At 40.0% G+C, this 20000-nt stretch overlaps 2 protein-coding genes and 1 long non-coding RNA gene across 3 annotated transcripts in view; 2 read left to right on the top strand and 1 right to left on the bottom strand.

The window, feature by feature from the left end:
• The window catches only part of LOC130230328 (interleukin-2 receptor subunit beta), a 19905-nt gene extending 18384 nt beyond the window's left edge, over positions 1–1521 (top strand). Inside the window, exon 12 of the mRNA XM_056459290.1 lies at positions 1–1521. This exon is cut by the window's left edge and continues 721 nt beyond it. The gene's annotated coding sequence lies outside the window, so the exon portion shown is untranslated.
• Positions 1522–3235: 1714 nt separating this feature from the next.
• Positions 3236–20000, top strand: part of LOC130230327 (transmembrane protease serine 6) — a 23242-nt gene continuing 6477 nt past the window's right edge. Inside the window, exons 1-11 of the mRNA XM_056459289.1 lie at positions 3236–3410; positions 3525–3654; positions 4691–4833; positions 5099–5166; positions 5776–5954; positions 15271–15312; positions 15776–15980; positions 17313–17449; positions 17710–17822; positions 18002–18111; positions 18262–18404. Coding sequence (XP_056315264.1) covers positions 3351–3410; positions 3525–3654; positions 4691–4833; positions 5099–5166; positions 5776–5954; positions 15271–15312; positions 15776–15980; positions 17313–17449; positions 17710–17822; positions 18002–18111; positions 18262–18404 — 1330 coding nt within the window. The 5' untranslated portion in view covers positions 3236–3350. The remainder of the gene's footprint in view (positions 3411–3524; positions 3655–4690; positions 4834–5098; positions 5167–5775; positions 5955–15270; positions 15313–15775; positions 15981–17312; positions 17450–17709; positions 17823–18001; positions 18112–18261; positions 18405–20000) is intronic.
• Positions 11532–13847, bottom strand: LOC130230341 (uncharacterized). The gene is made up of 3 exons (XR_008837950.1): positions 13774–13847; positions 13002–13134; positions 11532–11604 (listed from the first exon to the last, which is right to left on the bottom strand). It is a non-coding gene; the product is annotated as an uncharacterized LOC130230341 (long non-coding RNA).

Raw genomic sequence — 20000 nt, 5'->3', positions numbered from 1 at the left:
TGGCCATAGAGGGCAGTTTGTGTGCAGCAGGAATAAAACACCACATGGAAAAACATTCTCCATGCAGGAAACTGATATATGTCAATATATGCACATAACATATATGCAGTGTTGTGTTAAAAAGTAATATATTACAACCTTAATCTTTACACACACAAATAACACAACACATATAATCACATTAGTAATGGGAATTAGTAATATTTCTAAGATTAGACTGACCACTGCGGAGACTGACCCCAGATCAGCTGCAGTGAAGGAACACTGACTGATTCACCGAGTGTAACGATTCACTGTGAGTCAGTTGAGAATTGATTCAAATATGTGTTGATTCAGTTCAGTTCAGCAGGAGAACTTCACATGCAAAAACAAACACCACATAGAAATCTGATACACTGTAATCTATGCAAATGACATATATGACAAGTTTATATACGTATGAGGATCTCATACAAATAATGAAATGTAATATACGCAGCGTAAACATTTCAAAATATTGCAAAAATGTCCATTTACGTATTTTTTCACCTATTAATATTAGATCCAGATAAATAAATAGTGTAGATAGAAATAATAATATAATTACTATCCTAATAATATAATAAGTTAAACAGTTAATAATATATTAATATGCTGATGATTTTGTAAACATTTTTTACATTAAAAAGGTGAAAAATCTCAGCTAGGAAAAAGCAAAACTAGTATGTTAGTATCCTAAAATTAACGCTACTTATATTATTTGGTATTTATTTTATATATGATTAGGAATTTGTTTTAAAATTTCAATTATGTGTGTCTATTTACGAAATCTATTTTTTATTTTACACACAAATCGGCAATATTTTAGATCATTTCTTCATTAAAAGATCATTTCTAAAATCTCTCAACTAATTTAAAAAATATGGTGAAATGTGTGTTGTGGTGCGGTGATTCAGGAGTCGAGTGAATCGTTGCATCCCTAATGAACGGTTATTAATATTCATCACACACTCATCTCCCTCTAGAAACATTACAAAAACTGGACATTTCATAACCCAATCAAACCTGCTGTTCTGAGAAATCAGTGTTCGCTGAAGGATGAAGATGCTATTTGTTTGCTTTGCTTTGAGTATTTTCGTTTCATTGCATAAAAAAGAGCAGCATGAACATTCTGCTAAACATCTCTAAAAGATATGAGGTTTGGCATGTGCTCAGTATGTGTGGCATGTGTGTGTGAGAGAAACTGTAGATCTGCGTATGGAACCGGTGGATCAACAGAGACTGTGTTTGTGAATTTCACTAATATTTTACCACGCAACTCAGAAAGCTAGTTATAGTCCCACCGCCCTGTACTATAGAACATGTCGTAGAGTATACTGTCTATTTATGTTGAGCAGGAGTGACGCTAATGAGACAGAAAGAGTTTTTAGTCATTTCCGCTCATGATCTCATGAATGTGTTGTTTATAATGTACACCGTTTGCTGCTTTGGGGAGTGTGTGAGAAGTCTGTGTGTCTCAGTTTGCTGCTAATAAAGAAAATAATATGCATAGCTGTACTGAGTTCTGTCTGAGTAACACTGCTAACAAAGATGATGTTAAACACATTATTAAACAATATACACTACCTGACAAGAGTCTTGTGGCCTCTCCAAGTTTTAGGAACAACAGATAATAACTGGACTTCTAGTTGATCATTTGGTATCAGAAGTGTCTTATATGAAAGGTAAAGGCCTCTAGATGAGGCTTATTTGAGCACAATATAATCTGATCATGTCTTGATGTTGACTGATTTGATTAGGACAGTAAGGTCTGACTCTGCTTAGACTAAAGTCTGCTCACTGAACCTTCAATAATGTCCAGTATAGAATATGTGCTCATGCTGCAGTGGAAACAGAATGAATATTGTGTCTGACTCCATCATGAGCTTGGAGGACTGCATCCATACATCTCTGACATGACTCAAATCACTGATTAATAAAGTCATCTGGAATGGTGAAGAAAGCCTTCTTGCAGGACTCCCAGAGTTCATCAAGAGTCTTTGTGTTCATCTTTAACGCCTCCTCCATCTTACCCCAGATGTGCTCAATAATGTTCATGTCTGGTGACTGGGCTGGCCAATCCTGGGCCACCTTTGCTTTCAGGAGCTTTGATGTGGAGGCTGAAGTATGAGAAGGAGCGCTATCCTGCTGGAGAATTTGCCCTCTCCTGTGGTTTGTAATGTAATGGGCAGCACAAATGTGGAACCCCAAACCATGATGTTTCCTTCACCAAACTTGATGGATTTCTGTGAGAATCATGGCTCCATGTGGGTTCCAGTAGGTCTTCTGCAGTATTGGTGATGATTGGGATGCAGATCAACAGATGGTTCAGCAGAGAAATCCACCTTCTGACACTTTTACACATCATCAACTAGAAGTCCAGTTATTATTATTTGCTGCTGTTACGTCTGGGATCCACGACGAGACTATTGTCAGGTAGTGTATTAATAACTGATTTATTTTTATCTTTGCCATGATGACAGTACATCATATTTTACTAGATATTCTGCAAGATTTTAGTGTTCAGCTTAATGCGCAATTTAAAGGAAACCCATGCCAACACGCGGAGAACATGCAAACTCCACACAGAAACTGTTAGAGAATAAATATCAATGTTTTATATCAAGAGAAATATAGACGTGGCAGACTCACATCATTACAGCATGATTGTTGTGATGCTGTACAACAACAATTCATTTTTTACATAGGTGAAGACATAAATAAAATACATTTAATATGTAATAAAATGTAATGTGTGATTTAATAGATGTAAATAATTCTCACTATAATTACTGTTTTAACCTACTGTGAGGGGTAGATGTTAATGAAATACAATTAAATGTTTAATTGAATAAATAATATAAATAATCCTCACTATAATTACTGTTGTAACTAACTGTGAGGGGTAGATGTTAATAAAATACTTTTAAATGTTTAATTCATAAGTAATATAAATAATTCTGCTCATAATTAATAAAAATATGAGTGCAGAGGAGCATCTCCAGCATCAGCACCAGCAGCACAGGTGAGGTGAGGCTCCGCCCAGAATGTGACGTCACGGGTGTGGCGCAGGTGCGCGGTTGCCGGGCGGTGCTGCTGCTGCTGTTATTCAGTATTCACTGGAGTTGAACTGTCCTCAGATCAGATCGGAGACCCGAACATAGGCGATTATTGATCCGCGGTGGACTTTGGATTGACAAACACAAGCACAGACTGACTGACGGAAACACGTGAACAACCGAACATGCACGAAGTCTGGAGAAAATCCTCCTAAAAATGCAGCAAAGATGAACCGGAGGAGATAAAGACTCGGTTCGGCTCAGATTCGGTTCATGATGGAGCTCGGAAACGGGTTCACAGCGGATCCGAATCAACCCCGCGGCGGCAGAACAGTAAGAGAGCCTTCAGTCCTCATTGAACATACAGTGATCACTGCATTAAACCAGCCAGATCATCCGCGAATTGACGGAGCTCATGAATATTCATGCGTTTATATTTATATGCAGAAATCTGGCGCCGATCCGAATCCGGTTTATAAAAGGAGAAGCTTCCGGAAATGTCTGATCTCCATCATCATCATCATCTTCATTATCTTCATCCTGGCAGGATCTGCATGTCTCCTCTGGTACTTTCTCGGTGAGGAACGGCTATAATATATGCTATAGTGTGTAATAAACTCAAATATATACCTCATGAACCCGCAGTGTTAAACCAGAGTAGTTGGTGGTTCATTCCACTGTGGTGAAACCTGATAAATCAGGGTGTAAACTAAAGGAAAATGAATGGATGACTATATCTCTTGAAAAATACTATAGTTACTTGTGTGGAGTTTGCATGTTCTCCCCGTGTTGGTGTGGGTTTCCTCCGGGTGCTCCGGTTTCCCCCACAGTCCAAACACATGCGCTATAGGGGAATTGATCAACTAAACTGGCCGCAGTGTATGAAAGTGTGTGTGTGTGTGTGTGTGTGAATAAGTGTATATGGGTGTTTCCCAGTACTGGGTTGCAGCTGGAAGGGCACCTGCTGTGTAAAACATATGCTGGAATAATTGGTGGTTCATTCCACTGTGGTGACCCCTGATGAATAAAAGGAAAATGAATGAATGAATACTGATTACTGCAGTGTTTCTGTTCTATAGTAAAGTGAATTATACTGTTTACACTATAGTGTTTACAGCTGTGTTAATGAATGCTGCAGGAGACTGGATTCAGCATAGTAAACTGTAATAAACATTCATTCATTTTCTTTTCAGCTTAGTCCCTTTATTAATCTGGGGTCGCCACAGTGGAATGAACCGACAACTTATCCAGCATATGTTTTATGCAGCGGATGCCCTTCCAGCTGCAACCCAGTACTGGGAATCACTCATACACACTCATTTTCTACAGAAAATTTTAGCTTATCCAATTCCCCTATAGCAGGGTTAGGGAGAACACCCATGCCAACACGGGGAGAGCATGCAAACTCCACACAGAAAAGCCAACTGACCCAGTCGAGACTCAAACCAGCGACCTTCTTGCTGTGAGGTGATTGTGCTACCCACTGCGCCACCGTGCAGCCTGTAATAAATACTGTCGTATACTTTAGTTTCTACTACTGTGTGTGTGTGCATGTGTTTGTATGTGTATGTGTATATCTATCTCTCTGTGTGTGTGTGTGTGTGTATGTGTAGAGTACCGGGTGTGGGTTCTAGAGTCGCGGGTCCTCCAGCAGTACACCTGCAGTGTCTCCATCCTCAATAAGAACTTCAGCTCCAGTCTGTGGAACCACGAGAGCGCAGAGTTCAGAAGAGAAGCCTCCATTGTGGAGAACATGGTGACACACACACACATGCACGCACACGCACACACACACACACACACACACACACACACACACACACACCAACATCAGCATCACAAGACTAATGTAATCAGATCACGTTTAGAAGAGTGAAATCATCTAAAGGAGCTTATATGAGCTGACTCTGAATGAAAGTGTGTCTGTCCTGATTTATTTCTGTGTGTGTGTGTGTGTGTGTGTTGTTCTGGTTTGAGTTCAGTCGAGTGTGTTCTGAGATTCTGCTCGTTTGATCCTTCAGTTCGAGAAGCTGCTGAAAAACTCGGACCTGTCCAGATTCTTCAACTCCAGCGCCGTCTTCGCCTTCAGGTGTGTGTGTGTGTGTGAGAGTGTCTTTGGCTGTGTGTGTGTTCGGATGTTTTGGTGTTTCTGCAGTAAGTGTGTGTGTGTGTGTTCTAGTTTTCCTGCAGTGAGGGCAGTGTTGTGTGTGTGTTTGTGCAGTGAGGGCAGTGTTGTGAGTGTGTGTGTGTGTGTGTTCTGATGTTGTGGTGTTCCCGCAGTGAGGGCAGTGTTGTGTGTGTGTGTGTGTGTGTTCTGATGTTGTGGTGTTCCCGCAGTGAGGGCAGTGTTGTGTGTGTGTGTGTGTGTGTGTTCTGATGTTGTGGTGTTCCCGCAGTGAGGGCAGTGTTGTGTGTGTGTGTGTGTGTGTTCTGATGTTGTGGTGTTCCCGCAGTGAGGGCAGTGTCGTGTGTGTTTGTGCAGTGAGGGCAGTGTTGTGTGTGTGTGTGTGTGTTCTGATGTTGTGGTGTTCCCGCAGTGAGGGCAGTGTTGTGTGTGTGTGTGTGTGTGTGTGTGTGTTGTGTGTGTGTGTTCTGATGTTGTGGTGTTCCCGCTGTGAGGGCAGTGTTGTGTGTGTGTGTGTGTGTGTGTGTGTGTGTGTGTGTGTGTGTGTGTTCTGATGTTGTGGTGTTCCCGCAGTGAGGGCAGTGTCGTGGCTCATCTGTGGTTGCGTCTGTCGGTCCCTGTGAGTCTGCATGCGGTGGACCTGCAGCGCATCAACAGCAGTGTGTTCAGAGAGCTGCAGCGCTGCAGTGGAGACCAGCACACCAGCACATATGAGGGACTGGACCTGCTGCTGTCGTCATTCAGCATCACCGGTAACACACACACACACACACACACACACACACACATACTGGTTTTTGTGGTATATAGAGACTTTGATCGCCAAACCAGTTTTTTGCTGGTCTATGGGGACACCCCTTTCCCGTTGACTTACAGAGATGATAAAACCATCAAAAAATTTGTTTTGCTCTGCAGAACACAGATATCACTTTGGATTTCCTATAGACACATCAGAACGTAAAATACTACAACATGATATTTTGCTGGTACATAAGGACAGCCACGCCCCCTCCTAAAATGTTCCCGCCTATAACATAATTGTGGTTTACATGATCCGACAGGTTTATGAGAACAATATTTTTACAATACACAAACGTGTCAGTTACCTGGATTACAGGGACTGATGTGCTTTACAGGTACATGAGTGTACACACACACAAATGTGTCAGTACGCTGCATTACGAAGCCTGAGGTGGTTAAAGAGTACTGACTTGTTACACAATACACAACGGCACATTGTCCTGCATTACATGGACAAATGTGATTTACTTGAACATTATGATACACAACACACAAACCTGTACATATCCTGTCTTACCAGGACTGAGGTGGTTAAAGAGTACCAGAGCTTAAACACAATACACAGCACAAAATACAACATTACAGGGACCAATGCCTTTTAGAAGTACTTTAATTACAATTGCAAATTACAAAATAAAAACTAACTATAAAGTGGAGTTAGTCTACTAACCTGTCCACTTATGAGTGAACAATTGTAATCTTACAATGAAAGAAAACATGCCATACAAAAACTGCAGAGGAAATCCACTTACTTAAATGGTTAGTTCACCCAAAAATTAAAACGCTGTCATTAATTTCTCACACTTATATCGTTCCAAACCTGTGAGACCTTCATTCATCTTCAGACACAAGTGAGGATATTCTGGGTTTAATCTAAGATCTTTCTGATCCACCTATAGGGTCATTGGATATGTAATGTTCAATGTTCAGAAATAAATCAAAAACAAAAATCATATGAAGATTACTTTTGTGCACAAATAAAGCAAAGACAAATTTGTTCAATGATTTCTTCTCTCCACACAGCAATTCTGATGAGTGTGACTGAGCTCAGACAATAATAACACGTGGAGATACATGTTATTTCTTTCTATGCCATTCCGTTCATCACCAGCAACATTCCCATTGCTGTGCTCCCCATAAAGGAGGATGAGAAGAAATAATTGATTAAAGTTATTTTTGTTTTCGGTTTGTTAAATAATTTTTAAGACTTTAATTTTAAGTATTATTACGGGTTCTTATGATTACAATCGAATCACTGATATGACATAGACAAATTTGACTGTGTTTAGTTCCTTTCTGAACATTGAACATTACATATCCAATGACCCTATAGGTGGATCAGAAAAATCTCAGATTAAATCCAGAATATCTTCCTTTGTGTCTGAAAACGAACAAAGGTCTTACAGGTTTAGATAGACATGAGTGTGAGAAATTAATGACAGAATTTTTGTTTTTGGATGAACTAAAACGTTAGGTCAAAAAATCAACTGCAATGAATAAAAATAAAGAAAAAAAGCATGCCATACATTGAAAATGTCTCATTTTACAGGCAGTAGGCATGAGATTAACTCAGAACTAGTGTTGGGTCATATATTGCATACCATTATTGGGTGCATTTCCACATTAAAGCCGTTTGTGTGATCTCTAATAAATGTCCATCAGTGTTCAGATGGAGCAGTGTTTAACACACAGAGCTGGAGTTCTCTGAGAAGATACACAATTCACCTGCAATAATCCATGTAATATCATACATGTTATTGCAAGTGTATTGTGTATCTCATCAATGAACTCCTGCTCTGTGTATTAAATGCTGCTCCATCTGAAACAAGTGATGGACATTTATTAGAGATCACACAAACGGCTTTAATGTGGAAATGCACCCAATAATCGCATGTGATATATCACCCGGCCCTGCTCTAAACATTAATTAACCAATGTAGAGATCTAGAGAATTTATCTTAAGAACAGACCCCCAGATCATAATAAAATGGCATCAAAAGAACATCACTTAGTTTGAGCCTTTCTTTTGAGGCTAATTCCTCTATTTCTCACAAAGTCTCGTATGTTTTGTGCACTGCGTCTTGCCAATGCATCTTCTGCTGTCTTGCATTGCTGGCATTCTGTCATTGTGGCAAGATTTCCCTTTATGATATGGGCCTTAAAATACTTCATTACCGCAGCAATTTCTGCTTTAGACCAGAACACTTTCTGGCCTTTCCGCTGGTTTTCATTTTCTGCCTCAATCTCATTTTCTGTACAGAGGAATACATACTTTAGTAAAAGAGCTTATGTACTTACATGGCTGTGGTATTGTTACTTAAAACTCTGGTACCTTCGGCAACTTCAGTGGTGCTCTCAAAGGCCATCTCCCGAACACCTGCAAGACATTGGTTCCATAAATCATCAGGAAACTCAGAAGCAAAGCAAATAAAGGTAAACATTTAAAACTATACATACAAATATATTTTAAAGGAGTTACGTCTGAAATCGCACTGGTACTGCATTTATATTTGAATATACATCCCAAACCATGTGCTATAAATGTGGGTAGTTTAAATGAAATTGGGCAGTCCTGTATCCGCCATGTTATTACGGTCAACAAGATGTCTACTGACATCAGTTGTGCTGGATTTCTTCTATTTATAAGTTCTTGGGCACCACAGTGGCGTAGTGAGTAGCACGTTCTCAAGCTCTTTCAGTAGCACCAAAGTTTTCCTCGTCAGTTAAGACATGCTCTTCGAAAAGCAACATCTGAAAACAATGAAAAAAGCAAAGCTCATGTAGAAATGATTTAACATCATTTTTAGAATTTACTGAATATACAATGCTCATGTTATTACCTTCTCATCACAGTCCGGGTCATTCAATGATGACTGGTCCTTCACCGGAGTCACCTGAAAGTAAGGAATTAGAAATTAAATCAATGAAAATTCCACTACAGACAAAGGACTAACAGATTGTCTAAATAAATAATGAATTACCTTTTCCACTCCTTCAGAAGCTTCACAAATACTGGAGTCCATTACAATTGACGGATTACCAACATCCATCAGCTGAAAACATGAAATCAAATAAAGAAGATCACAATATAATACTCTAATAATGATAGTAGTTGTAAAAAAATAGTGAAGTTATGAATGATGACGAGGCTGATAATGCCAAATTCAGATATGATAATATTTTTAGCACCATTCAGTACCATTCACAGTACAATTCATAAAAAAACTATTTATGTCTTACAGCGACGGGATAAGTTAAATAGAAATCACCAAATAAATGAGTGACATAAAATTTTCACAATACCTTCTCTTCTTCTGTGACTTCTGACTGGGACACAGTGTTCATTTCAAGAGTGGATGGTTCAACCTCACTAAGAGTCTATAAAACATAAAATACCACATTTGTAGCATTGATAAAGACAATATGTCTATAAAATATTGTTTCAAAACATTTAAAATAATTGACTAATTTTGTTATATTGATGTAATATACAGTATAATAATCAAAATTAAGATTAAAATAATTAATTTCAAATCAGTATTTAAATATTAACCAAGATAATGTCTATGACCATTTATTGATTACATTACATGCATTTTATAATGTCTGGTTGTGTGTAGCTTTACATCGGTCATATCATATTCTCGACCTGATAGAAAAACCTCAGCATGTTGTTAGTCTGGTATATGAGAAACCTGCTTTTTTCAGAGAAATTGTACTTAGTTCAAGTACTTCTTTGCAGGTGGGAAACACTGTCTGTGTCAGTTGTCCAGCATGTCTCTAACACACACTTATGTAGCAAAATGATTTTAGCATTTGTTTTTATCAGACATGCTAATCTGTTCATTAAGGATTAACATATATATTACATGAATATTTTAAAATACCTTTACAGCTGCGGTGTCTTTTTCAAGTTTCTTTAGGTTCTTAAGGCACTGGTCATTCTGAGTGTTCTGAAAAGAGAAAAAGATAAGAATCAATCTAATCCTGGAAAACATAATTTAAATTAGATAAAGCAAAGTAAAAATTATTATTATAAAATTAAACAAGTTTTACTTTACTTGAGAAGTATTAGTGTCAATTAAAAATTACATTTAGAGCATTGAAAACATTAGTGTTAAGTGTGGCCACAGTAAGCTGTGAGTTATGAATATTACACTTAATAATCCACATGTATGCAGCCCAAAGTCCTGGGAATAACTAGAACCTCACTGACAAGACCTGTCAAACTAACACATTGAGATTCTTTCATCACGACTTTTTAAAACAGTCCTCATAACAGGTGTGAATATACACACAGCCTGTCCTCATAAACCAGGGTCCCTAAAACAATGGTGTAAATATACACACAATCTGGCATCAGGAAGATATTCTTATGATGGTCCTCATAAAAGTAGGTCCTCATAATGCAGGTGTAAAAATAAACACAGCCTGTCCTAATTAAACAGGTGTAAAACAAACACAATCTAGCATCAGAAACATGTTCTCATGATGATCCTCATAAAACTAGGTCCTCATAATGCAGGTGTAAAAATAAACACAGCCTGTCCTAATTAAACAGGTGTAAAACAAACACAATCTAGCATCAGGAACATGTTCTCATGATGATCCTCATAAAACTAGGTCCTCATAATGCAGGTGTAAAAATACACACAGCCTGTCCTTATTAAACAGGTGTAAAAACACACACACAATCTAGCATCAGGAACATGTTCTCATGATGATCCTCATAAAACTGGGTCCTCATAATGTAGGTGTAAAAATACACACAACTTGTCCTTATTAAACAAGTGTAAAAACACACACACAATCTAGCATGAGGAACATGTTCTTATGATGATCCTCATGAACCAAGGTCCTTATAACACAGGTGTGAATATACATACAATCTATAATACTGGAATGAACGCACATGTAAAGCAAAAAGGTCACTAACCGCATCTTGTATAACAAATGACCTTTAATAATTTTTATCTAAAATCTAATAGTAAGAATGAACTCTGCATTGGTTTTCATACCGTGTTTCGCCATGGACACTCAGCATCTCCGTAATCATAGGTGATCTCTTCACCAGGACTGATTCTCCTTAATGCAAATAAGCATAAGTGAGGTATTCCATCCACACAGATCGTCTTCATCTTGCTATTTGGGTTAATATGGTCATCGTTTACAAATCGCCCAAGAGAGCCGTCATCCCGGCCCGCATCAACACTAAACAAATGACAAACAAAATCAGCACTGAAAACATAAGGCCAACAGAGATCACGGTGTGATTAACAATCATTTAACAGTCCTCACCAAGGACTGAGAATATATAACCAATAATTCTAGCAAAGTATGCACTCTCAGCTATGGAGTAAATAATCAATGACATGGCCACTGCCACATTCTGAATCATCTGACTTCAACAAATATTTACATCAAACAATTGTACATACCAGAGGCGTTTTCCATTGTAGCGAAACTCGAACATGAAAACCTTAAGTGCATCATGGTAAATTCTTTGCCTCTGCTCACATTGTTCTTTGCTTATAAGTTCACCTCTGTATTCCAGCAGGAAATTCCCTTTTTCAAACTCAGTACAGCTGAACACACCTCTGCCTACAGAACAAAAGAGTTAAAAATCACCGCTGAGAACAACATATAATGATCCTGGGATAAATTTATTAACAAAAGTAACTTTAAAGGGAAAGTTCACCCTCCAAAAATAATAAAAAACAACTGTCATTTACTCACCATCAGATGTTAGTTGCATACAGAGAACTGGAAGGGACGTGGTGGTAGGATAAAAAATTGAGTTGGAGAAAAAAAAATAATGAGCGGGAGAAAAAAAATGGGTGGGAGGAAAATATATTATAAGTTTTTGCGTTCCCTCACAAAGATGTTTTGTGTTCCCTCGCAAAACTTTTTTTCCGCAAACACTTGCTGGTCACTTCATACATGTCAACCCTCCCATTTTTGCCAGAATTATTCTGTATTTTACTATTCTATCCAGCTATTATCCTATGATTAAGTATTTTCCCATATTTTTATTTTATTATTTATATTTTTCCCATGTATTTTTAAATCTTGAAAGCATGCTGAAATTAATATCAAATGTCTGCATTCACTTTTCCATTAAAGCTGTGCGGCCACCATCACCCTTCATATGCAACCTCTGAATCAGCGAATGCATAAGCCAATGACTGGTATAAGCGCTGACTGACGCGCTCTGTATGATAAACTGATCCCAGATCAGCTTCTGTACACGCAATTTAAAGAGGAGCGAAAGTGCAGGACACGGATGCATGTTTAAACAGACAAATACTCTTAATAATATGTAAACATGTTCGTCCTGCGTGTTTTATTTTAAACACAACAAATTTTCTCATAAATGAGAACAAACAGTTACTTAAGTAATGGAATGCTTTCATTATAGATCTGCGCATTCAGTGTTATTAAACTAAATAAAAGAGATTCATCTGCTGCTCTTCACTTGTTTCATAACTGAGGTGTCACTTTAAATGGTGTGTACAGAGGCTGATCTGGGATCAGTTTATCATACAGAGCGTGTATACATCTGATTCAGAGGTTGCATATGAAGGGTGCTGACCGACGCACAGCTTTAATGGATGAATTGCAGCCATTTTTTATTAATTTCAGTGAGATTCAAGATTAAAAAATACATGAGAAATATGGGAAAATATTTAATCATAGGATGATAGCGGGATAGAATGGCAAAATACAGGAGAATCCCAGCAAAAAACAGGGTTGACATGTATGAAGTGAACAGGAAGTGTTTGTGGAAAAACAGCTTTGCGAAGGAACGCAAAACATCTTTGTGAGGGAACGCAAAAACCTAAAATATATATTTTCCTCCCACCCATTTTTTTTTCTCCCACCCATTTTTTTTTCCAACCCTCACGTCCCTTCCGGGTCTCTGTAGTTACACAGTGACTTCAAAAGAAATGTATAGAGGAAATTAAGACACGTACACAAAATCAAACCAGTTAACTCACCTTTAATATCATTGATAAATTTGCACTCAAGCCCATTTCTGTCCTTCCCCAGAAGTGAAAACTGGATGGCCTCCTCCAGTGGCTTGGCCTTTCTCCTTCGCAGCTTCCTTTCAGCCATTATTTGATGTGACTGCTTTAAAAATAAAAATTAGGATTATTATAATAACTTTTGGATTGCATTTGGTAAGCATATTTTTAATAGTTATCATATTTTTTTCTAGTATTAATGTAAGACAATTATTTAACTGGGACAGTATATGTTGTAAAAGTTGAATATGACACATATGGCATCTGCTGAAACAATTTTCAACTTTTTAAAGCGGCTACGACACAATCTGTATTATAAAAAACACTGCAGACATAATAGTCACTTTCTTATTATATGCAGTATATGTTTATGTATTTAGATCACATGTCTTTGTTTAATAATCTCATTAAACTATCTCAATCTAGTACTATTTATTAGCACTGACATATCAACATACTGTACTGGGTGAAGCACCTCCTCTTCACAGACTGTAGTCATGACAACCCATTATTATGATCCTTAGACTGTTAAATTATATTGCAAATGAAAAAAAAGTAAAAAAAAAAAAAAAAAAAAACACTAATCCACGATGCTTGTCCGACGTTTCTGTTGTCATACTATAAATATAAGCACGCTAACGTTGTTAGCATCATGAGCTAGCTGCTTTTCGACAGTAAAATGACCCTAAAGCGATTACAAGGCACAAACAAACAAGCTAAACTATTTAAAAGCAGAATAACTTACCTTTCTTATAATAGCTGCCTCGATCGGGTCGAGTGAGAGACGTCTTCTTTTCAGGTGCAGATTCAGCAATTAACTCCCATTACAGCTGTCACTCCATCTGCGGTTCCCAGAGAGACGGTCACGTTGTCTGCGCTTCAAATTGCAGTGCGCGCCTACTCGGTGTTGCGCGGTAGATTAAAGACGCGTGTGTTTAATGCGCTGCAGTTTTATAATGTTATTTCACTTTTATTCGCGTATGAATTTAAATGAGAGATAATCATAAATGGTCACTTTTCTTCCTGTTTGGATATATAATAAGCATGACTTTGCATGTAGGTCTTCACAGTCTCTTATTACACATCTGATTAGGCCACGTGCAAATGGGTCATAAAAATATTACTAAATAAAAGCAATAAAAGTAATAATTATTATTTAAATAACATACATTTTATAACATATATTTTATAAGCCTAGACGTAAACCATTAGGTTATATTTACACTAAAAACATTTTTTCTCTATATTAAACTGACAGTTAAGTTACTTTAATACATAATTACATAGTATTTACAGAATATATTTAATTAAAGGATCACTGTGTGTTCATATATTTACATACAGCTGATAAAAGTATCGAAAATAATGTTTAAATAAGTAATAAACCCAATTAGAATCAAATAAACTTACTTGCAGTTGCTCAGTAGCACCGAACTTAAGCCCCGCCCATTGTCGCCATTTTGTTATGGTTTCCCGCTCACAAATGCCGAACTAGCCAATCAGAGGCCTCCATTTTTACACAAGTGTAAAAAATGCAAATTTTTGATGACGCAGGTGTAGTACAAGGTCCGGGCTACAGGGGCGCAGTCATGAGCTCAGAGGATACACTGTGTATTGTATAATTTCAGGTTTTTGTGGTAAATAAGGACTTGGCGCCAAACTTTGAGAAAGTGCTTCTGGGACTTAGATCAATGCATCCACAGTGCGGGAATTATAAGGACACGTCCCTTGTCCTAATAAACCCAAATGTCCCTGTATTGCTGGTGCGTATTCAGGTCAAAAGTCCTTTTAAACCACAAAAACCAACACACACACACACACACACACACACACACACACACACACACACACACACACACGCACACACACAGACACAGACACACACACACACACACACACACACACACACACACGCACACACACACACACACACACACACGCACACACACGCACACAGACAGACACACACACACGCACACACACACACACACACACACACACACACGCACGCACGCACACACACACACACACACACGCACACAGACAGACACACACACACACACACACACACACACACACGCACACAGACACACACACACACACACACACACACACACACACACACACACACACACACACACACACACACACACACACAGACACACACACACACGGCCTGCTCCACTCTTCTGCTCAGGCTCTGTTTGCTTCTCGGTGTTGATGTGTGTTCTCTCCTTTCCAGAAACCAACAGCAAAGTTCTAGATCTGTTTCAGGCCACGTTTGGTATGATTTATTTCCTTTCATTCATGCTGGATTTGAGTTGTTGTTGTTGTTTTTAGGCAAAAGTTTCATTTTCTTCAGTGTTGTGCATTTTAACACACACCGCCTGAACATGTTAACATAGTAAAAGGCCTCAGTCCTCCATCAGTCCATCATCACAGTGTTTCAGTATTCTTCTTCTTCTGTTATTATTCCCTCCAGAAGTGTCTTGAGCATCTGTCTGTGCTCTCGTCTCGCGTCTCCAGAAGCCGCCGTGTTCATTATGTTTGGTCACTGTGTTCATATTCCAGTTTTGTGCACAGATCTAATCCTCATCTGTGGATGTAAACACAGCTAGATAGCTAAACCCGCCGTATTCTTCAGTTTTCTGTTGCATTACTAAGCTCATGCGGAAACTGCACACACAGATATCCTGAGTATTTTTACACCATCGTTAAGTTTAATTTTTGATTGTGTGTGTGTGTAGACTGTTACCGCTACAAATCAGTGGTGTCGGTGGATGTGACTCTGCTGGAGGGCCCGAACCAGCAGCACTCCTCCTGTCTGTGGCACCTGAGGGCCCCGTCCGGCCGGCGTCTGGAGCTGCAGGTGCAGTGGCTGCGGAGCGAGTGCAGAGACCGGCTGATCATCTACGACTCCATCACACCCACAGATACACACCTCATCACCTCGTGAGCACTGATGTGTGTGTGTGTGTGTGTATGTGTGTGCTCTCTTTCAGGCTGTACGGCTGCGGTCAGTGTGAGCAGACATGTGTCGGCCACTTTATTAGGTACACCTGTCCAACTGTTTGTTACAGTAAATGTGTAATCAGCCAATCACATGGCAGCAGCTCACTGCATTTAGGCATGTAGACATGGTCAAGAGGATCTGCTGCAGGTCAAAGCGAGCATCAGAATGGGGAAGAAAGGGGATTTAAGAGACTTTGAACGTGGCATGGTTGTTGGTGCCAGACGGGCTGCTCTGAGTATTTCAGAAACTGCTGATCTACTGGGATTTTCACGCACAACCATCTCTAGGGTTTACAGAGAATGGTCCGACAAAGAGGAAATATCCAGTGAGCGGCAGTTCTGTGGGCGCAAATGCCTTGTTGATGCCAGAGGTCAGAGGAGAATGGCCAGACTGGTTCCAGCTGATAGAAAGGCAACAGTAACTCAAATAAGCACTCGTTACAACCGAGGTCTGCAGAAGAGCATCTCTGAACACACAACACGTCCAACCTTGAGGCGGATGGGCTACAGCAGCAGAAGACCACACCGGGTGCCGCTCCTGTCAGCTAAGAACAGGAAACTGAGGCTACAATTCACACAGGCTCACCAAAACTGGACAATAGAAGATTGGAGAAACGTTGCCTGGTCTGATGAGTCTCCATTTCTGCTGACACATTCGGATGCTCGGCTCACAATTTGGCCTCAACAACATGAAAGCATGGATCCATCCTGCCTTGTATCAGCGGTTCAGGCTGCTGGTGCTGGTGTAATGGTGTGGGGGAGATTTTCTTTGGGTCCATTAGTACCAATTGAGCATGGTGTCAACACCACAGCCTACCTGAGTATTGTTCTGACCATGTCCATCCCTTTATGAGCACAGTGTCTCCATCTTCTGATGGCTACTTCCAGCAGGATAACGCACCGTGTCATAAAGCACCAATCATCTCAGACTGGTTTACTGAACATGACAATGAGTTCACTGTACTCAAATGGCCTCCACAGTCACCAGAGCTCAATCCAATAGAGCACCTTTGGGATGTGGTGGAACGGGAGATTGGCATCATGGATGTGCAGCCGACAAATCTGCAGCAACTGCGTGATGCTATCATGTCAATATGGAGCAAAATCTCTGAGGAATATTTCCAGGAGCTTGTTGAATCTCTGACATGAAGGATTAAAGCAGTTCTGAAGGCAAAAGGGGTCCTAAGGGGTACCTAATAAAGTGGCCAGTGAGTGAATGTGTGTGCCTCTGATGTGTGTGTATGTGTCTGATGTGTGTGTGTTCTCCCTCAGGCTGTACGGCTGTAGTCGGTATGAGCAGTCGGTGCAGCTGCTGTCGTCTGCTGACTGGATGACGGTGGTCTGGAAGCAGGGGCTCTACAGCTACAAGGACCCGTTTGCTCTGAGTGCACGGGCCTGGCCGGACCAGGGTAATCAATCAGTCAATCAATCAATCCGTCAGTCAACTTATCAATCAATCAATCAATCAATCAATCAATCAATCAATCAATCAATCAATCAATCAATCAATCAATCAATCAATCAATATGCCAAATTACTCAAATAATTCACTTAATCAGCCTGTCAACCAATCAGTCAATAAGTCAATCAATCAATTACTCAATGAATGAACCACTGTGTGTGTGTGTTGTGTGTGTGTGTGTGTGTTGTGTGTGTGTGTGTGTGTCAGTGTGTTCCCTCAGTGTTGCGCTGGAGCAAACTCTCGGTGTTCAGGGGGTTTTACGGACCCCCTTTTACCCCAGTTATTACCCTCCTGACACCAACTGCAGCTGGACCTTCACAGTGAGATGCGCACACACACACACACACACACACACACACACACACTCATGCTGCATTCACAAACACAGAGCACTGTGTCACTCACTTTCAATTACATGCTCAATGTGTTTCACTTGCAAATTAGGGTTTATTTGTGAATGTGTGTGTGTGTGTGTGTGTGTGTGTGTGTGTGTGTGTAGGTGCCGTCAGTGGACTATGGTCTGACTCTGGCGTTTGAAGGCTATGAGCTGAAGCGGGCCAGTTACAGTCAGACGTGCACACAGGGCAGCTGGAGCATCCAGAGCCGCAGGTCAGTGCCACACACACACGCACGCACGCACACACAATCACACACACACACACACACACCTCACCCTTCACATGTGTGTGTCTCTGTGTGAGGTTGTGTGTAAAGTGTAGTGTCTAACGTGTGTGTGTGTGTGTGTGTGTGTGTGTGCAGGCTGTGTGGTGTGCGCGGGCTGCAGCCGTATGCAGAGCGGATCTTCCTTCTGTCCTCCAGCATCACAGTCTCTCTGAGCTCTGAGGTTTCACTGACCGGACCCGGAATACAGATACACTACAGCATCTTTAACCAGTCTGAGCGTCAGTACACACACACACATACACACACACACACACACACACACACACACACACACACACACACACACACACACACACACACACACACTACAGCATCTTCAACCAGTCTGAGCGTCAGTAGACACACACATACACACACACACACTACAGCATCTTCAACCAGTCTGAGCGTCAGTACACACACACACATACACACACACACACACACTACAGCATCTTTAACCAGTCTGAGCGTCAGTAAACACACACATACACACACACACACACACTACAGCATCTTCAACCAGTCTGAGCATCAGTACACACACACACTGCACATTACACAAACACACTCATACTCACAAATAATGTCCTTAACGGTGCAGTATGTAATTCTGACCCCCAGTGGTTGGACTAGGTATCGCACTCGTGGATCAAAACATGTGCAAGAACAGGTTGCCAGATTGATGACACTAACAAGGGCTGATTTAAACTGTGTTCTAAATAAAAGCAGCAGCATGTGATAGGAGGAATATTCTCCATATTAAAGGAGTTTTTGTCCTAATCAACATCTGGAATTGATATTGTAGAAGCGGCTTCAATTTCTGACCGCTGAAGAGCAGAAAGCTGACAATGATCAGCTCCGCTACAGCTCATGTGCTTTATTCAGTGTTAAATGTTAATAATGTGAGTCTGAATGTTACTTGACATCATTTATTGGCATATACTGAAAACAGCAGCAGATAGTTCAGCTCAGATCTGGAGAATAAAATAAAGCTTCTGGAACTGAACTTCAGAACTGAGACTATGATGGCAGACCAACACACATCAGTGATTCAGCATCTACATTTAATCATGTTCAAGAGCTTTAATATGTATTATTAGATTATAAAGCTGAGCGTTGTGCTGGAGTGCAGTGAGTGCACTATTCTGAGCTTCTGAATGGCTGGATTTACATTTCTGTCGTGTTTCGTCTGCTGCAAACAGCCAAACTGCTCATCACCGCGTATATCATCACGTAGAGTGTTGTTAGGACACGGGGTTACAATGTGACCTGCTCACCTAATGTTTACACTCCTAATATTTATTTAATTTGCTAATTAACAACCTTATGTGGAACTCTGAATCTGCGTCTCATTTCAGAGTCTGCTTCTGTCCACCAGAGGTCACATTTCAGTCACGGGCGTATGCTATTAGAGCCTTCCTGACTGACTGACTGAAATACACTGTTTTACACCATCTGGCAACCCTAGGTGCTGAAATATAATTGGCTAAACTGGCAGTGGGCGGGCTAAAGAGACCAAAACAAAGACAGCGTTCCAGCACGTAATATACATTTACAAAGCAGAATATCAGACTCCAGCACTGTTTTAAAGATAAACAGGAATGTTCACTGAGCATGTTTCTGAATATCTGCACACATATGCTGGAGTTTATGCTGTAGAAGAATCAAACGCTGACATACAGCAGCTCTAATAGGTTTATTTTTGTCCCAGAATTTGATCAAGTTAAATAGGACACAGACAGTGTGTGTGTGTGTAATTATTTGTGTTACTGTATGTGTGTTATATCTGCATGTCCTATTGTATTCTAGTGTGTGTGTGTGTGTGTTTGTGT

Source organism: Danio aesculapii, chromosome 6 (assembly GCF_903798145.1).
Source record: "Danio aesculapii chromosome 6, fDanAes4.1, whole genome shotgun sequence".
NCBI lineage: Eukaryota > Metazoa > Chordata > Actinopteri > Cypriniformes > Danionidae > Danio > Danio aesculapii.
This window is presented reverse-complemented; position numbering and strand designations above follow the sequence as displayed.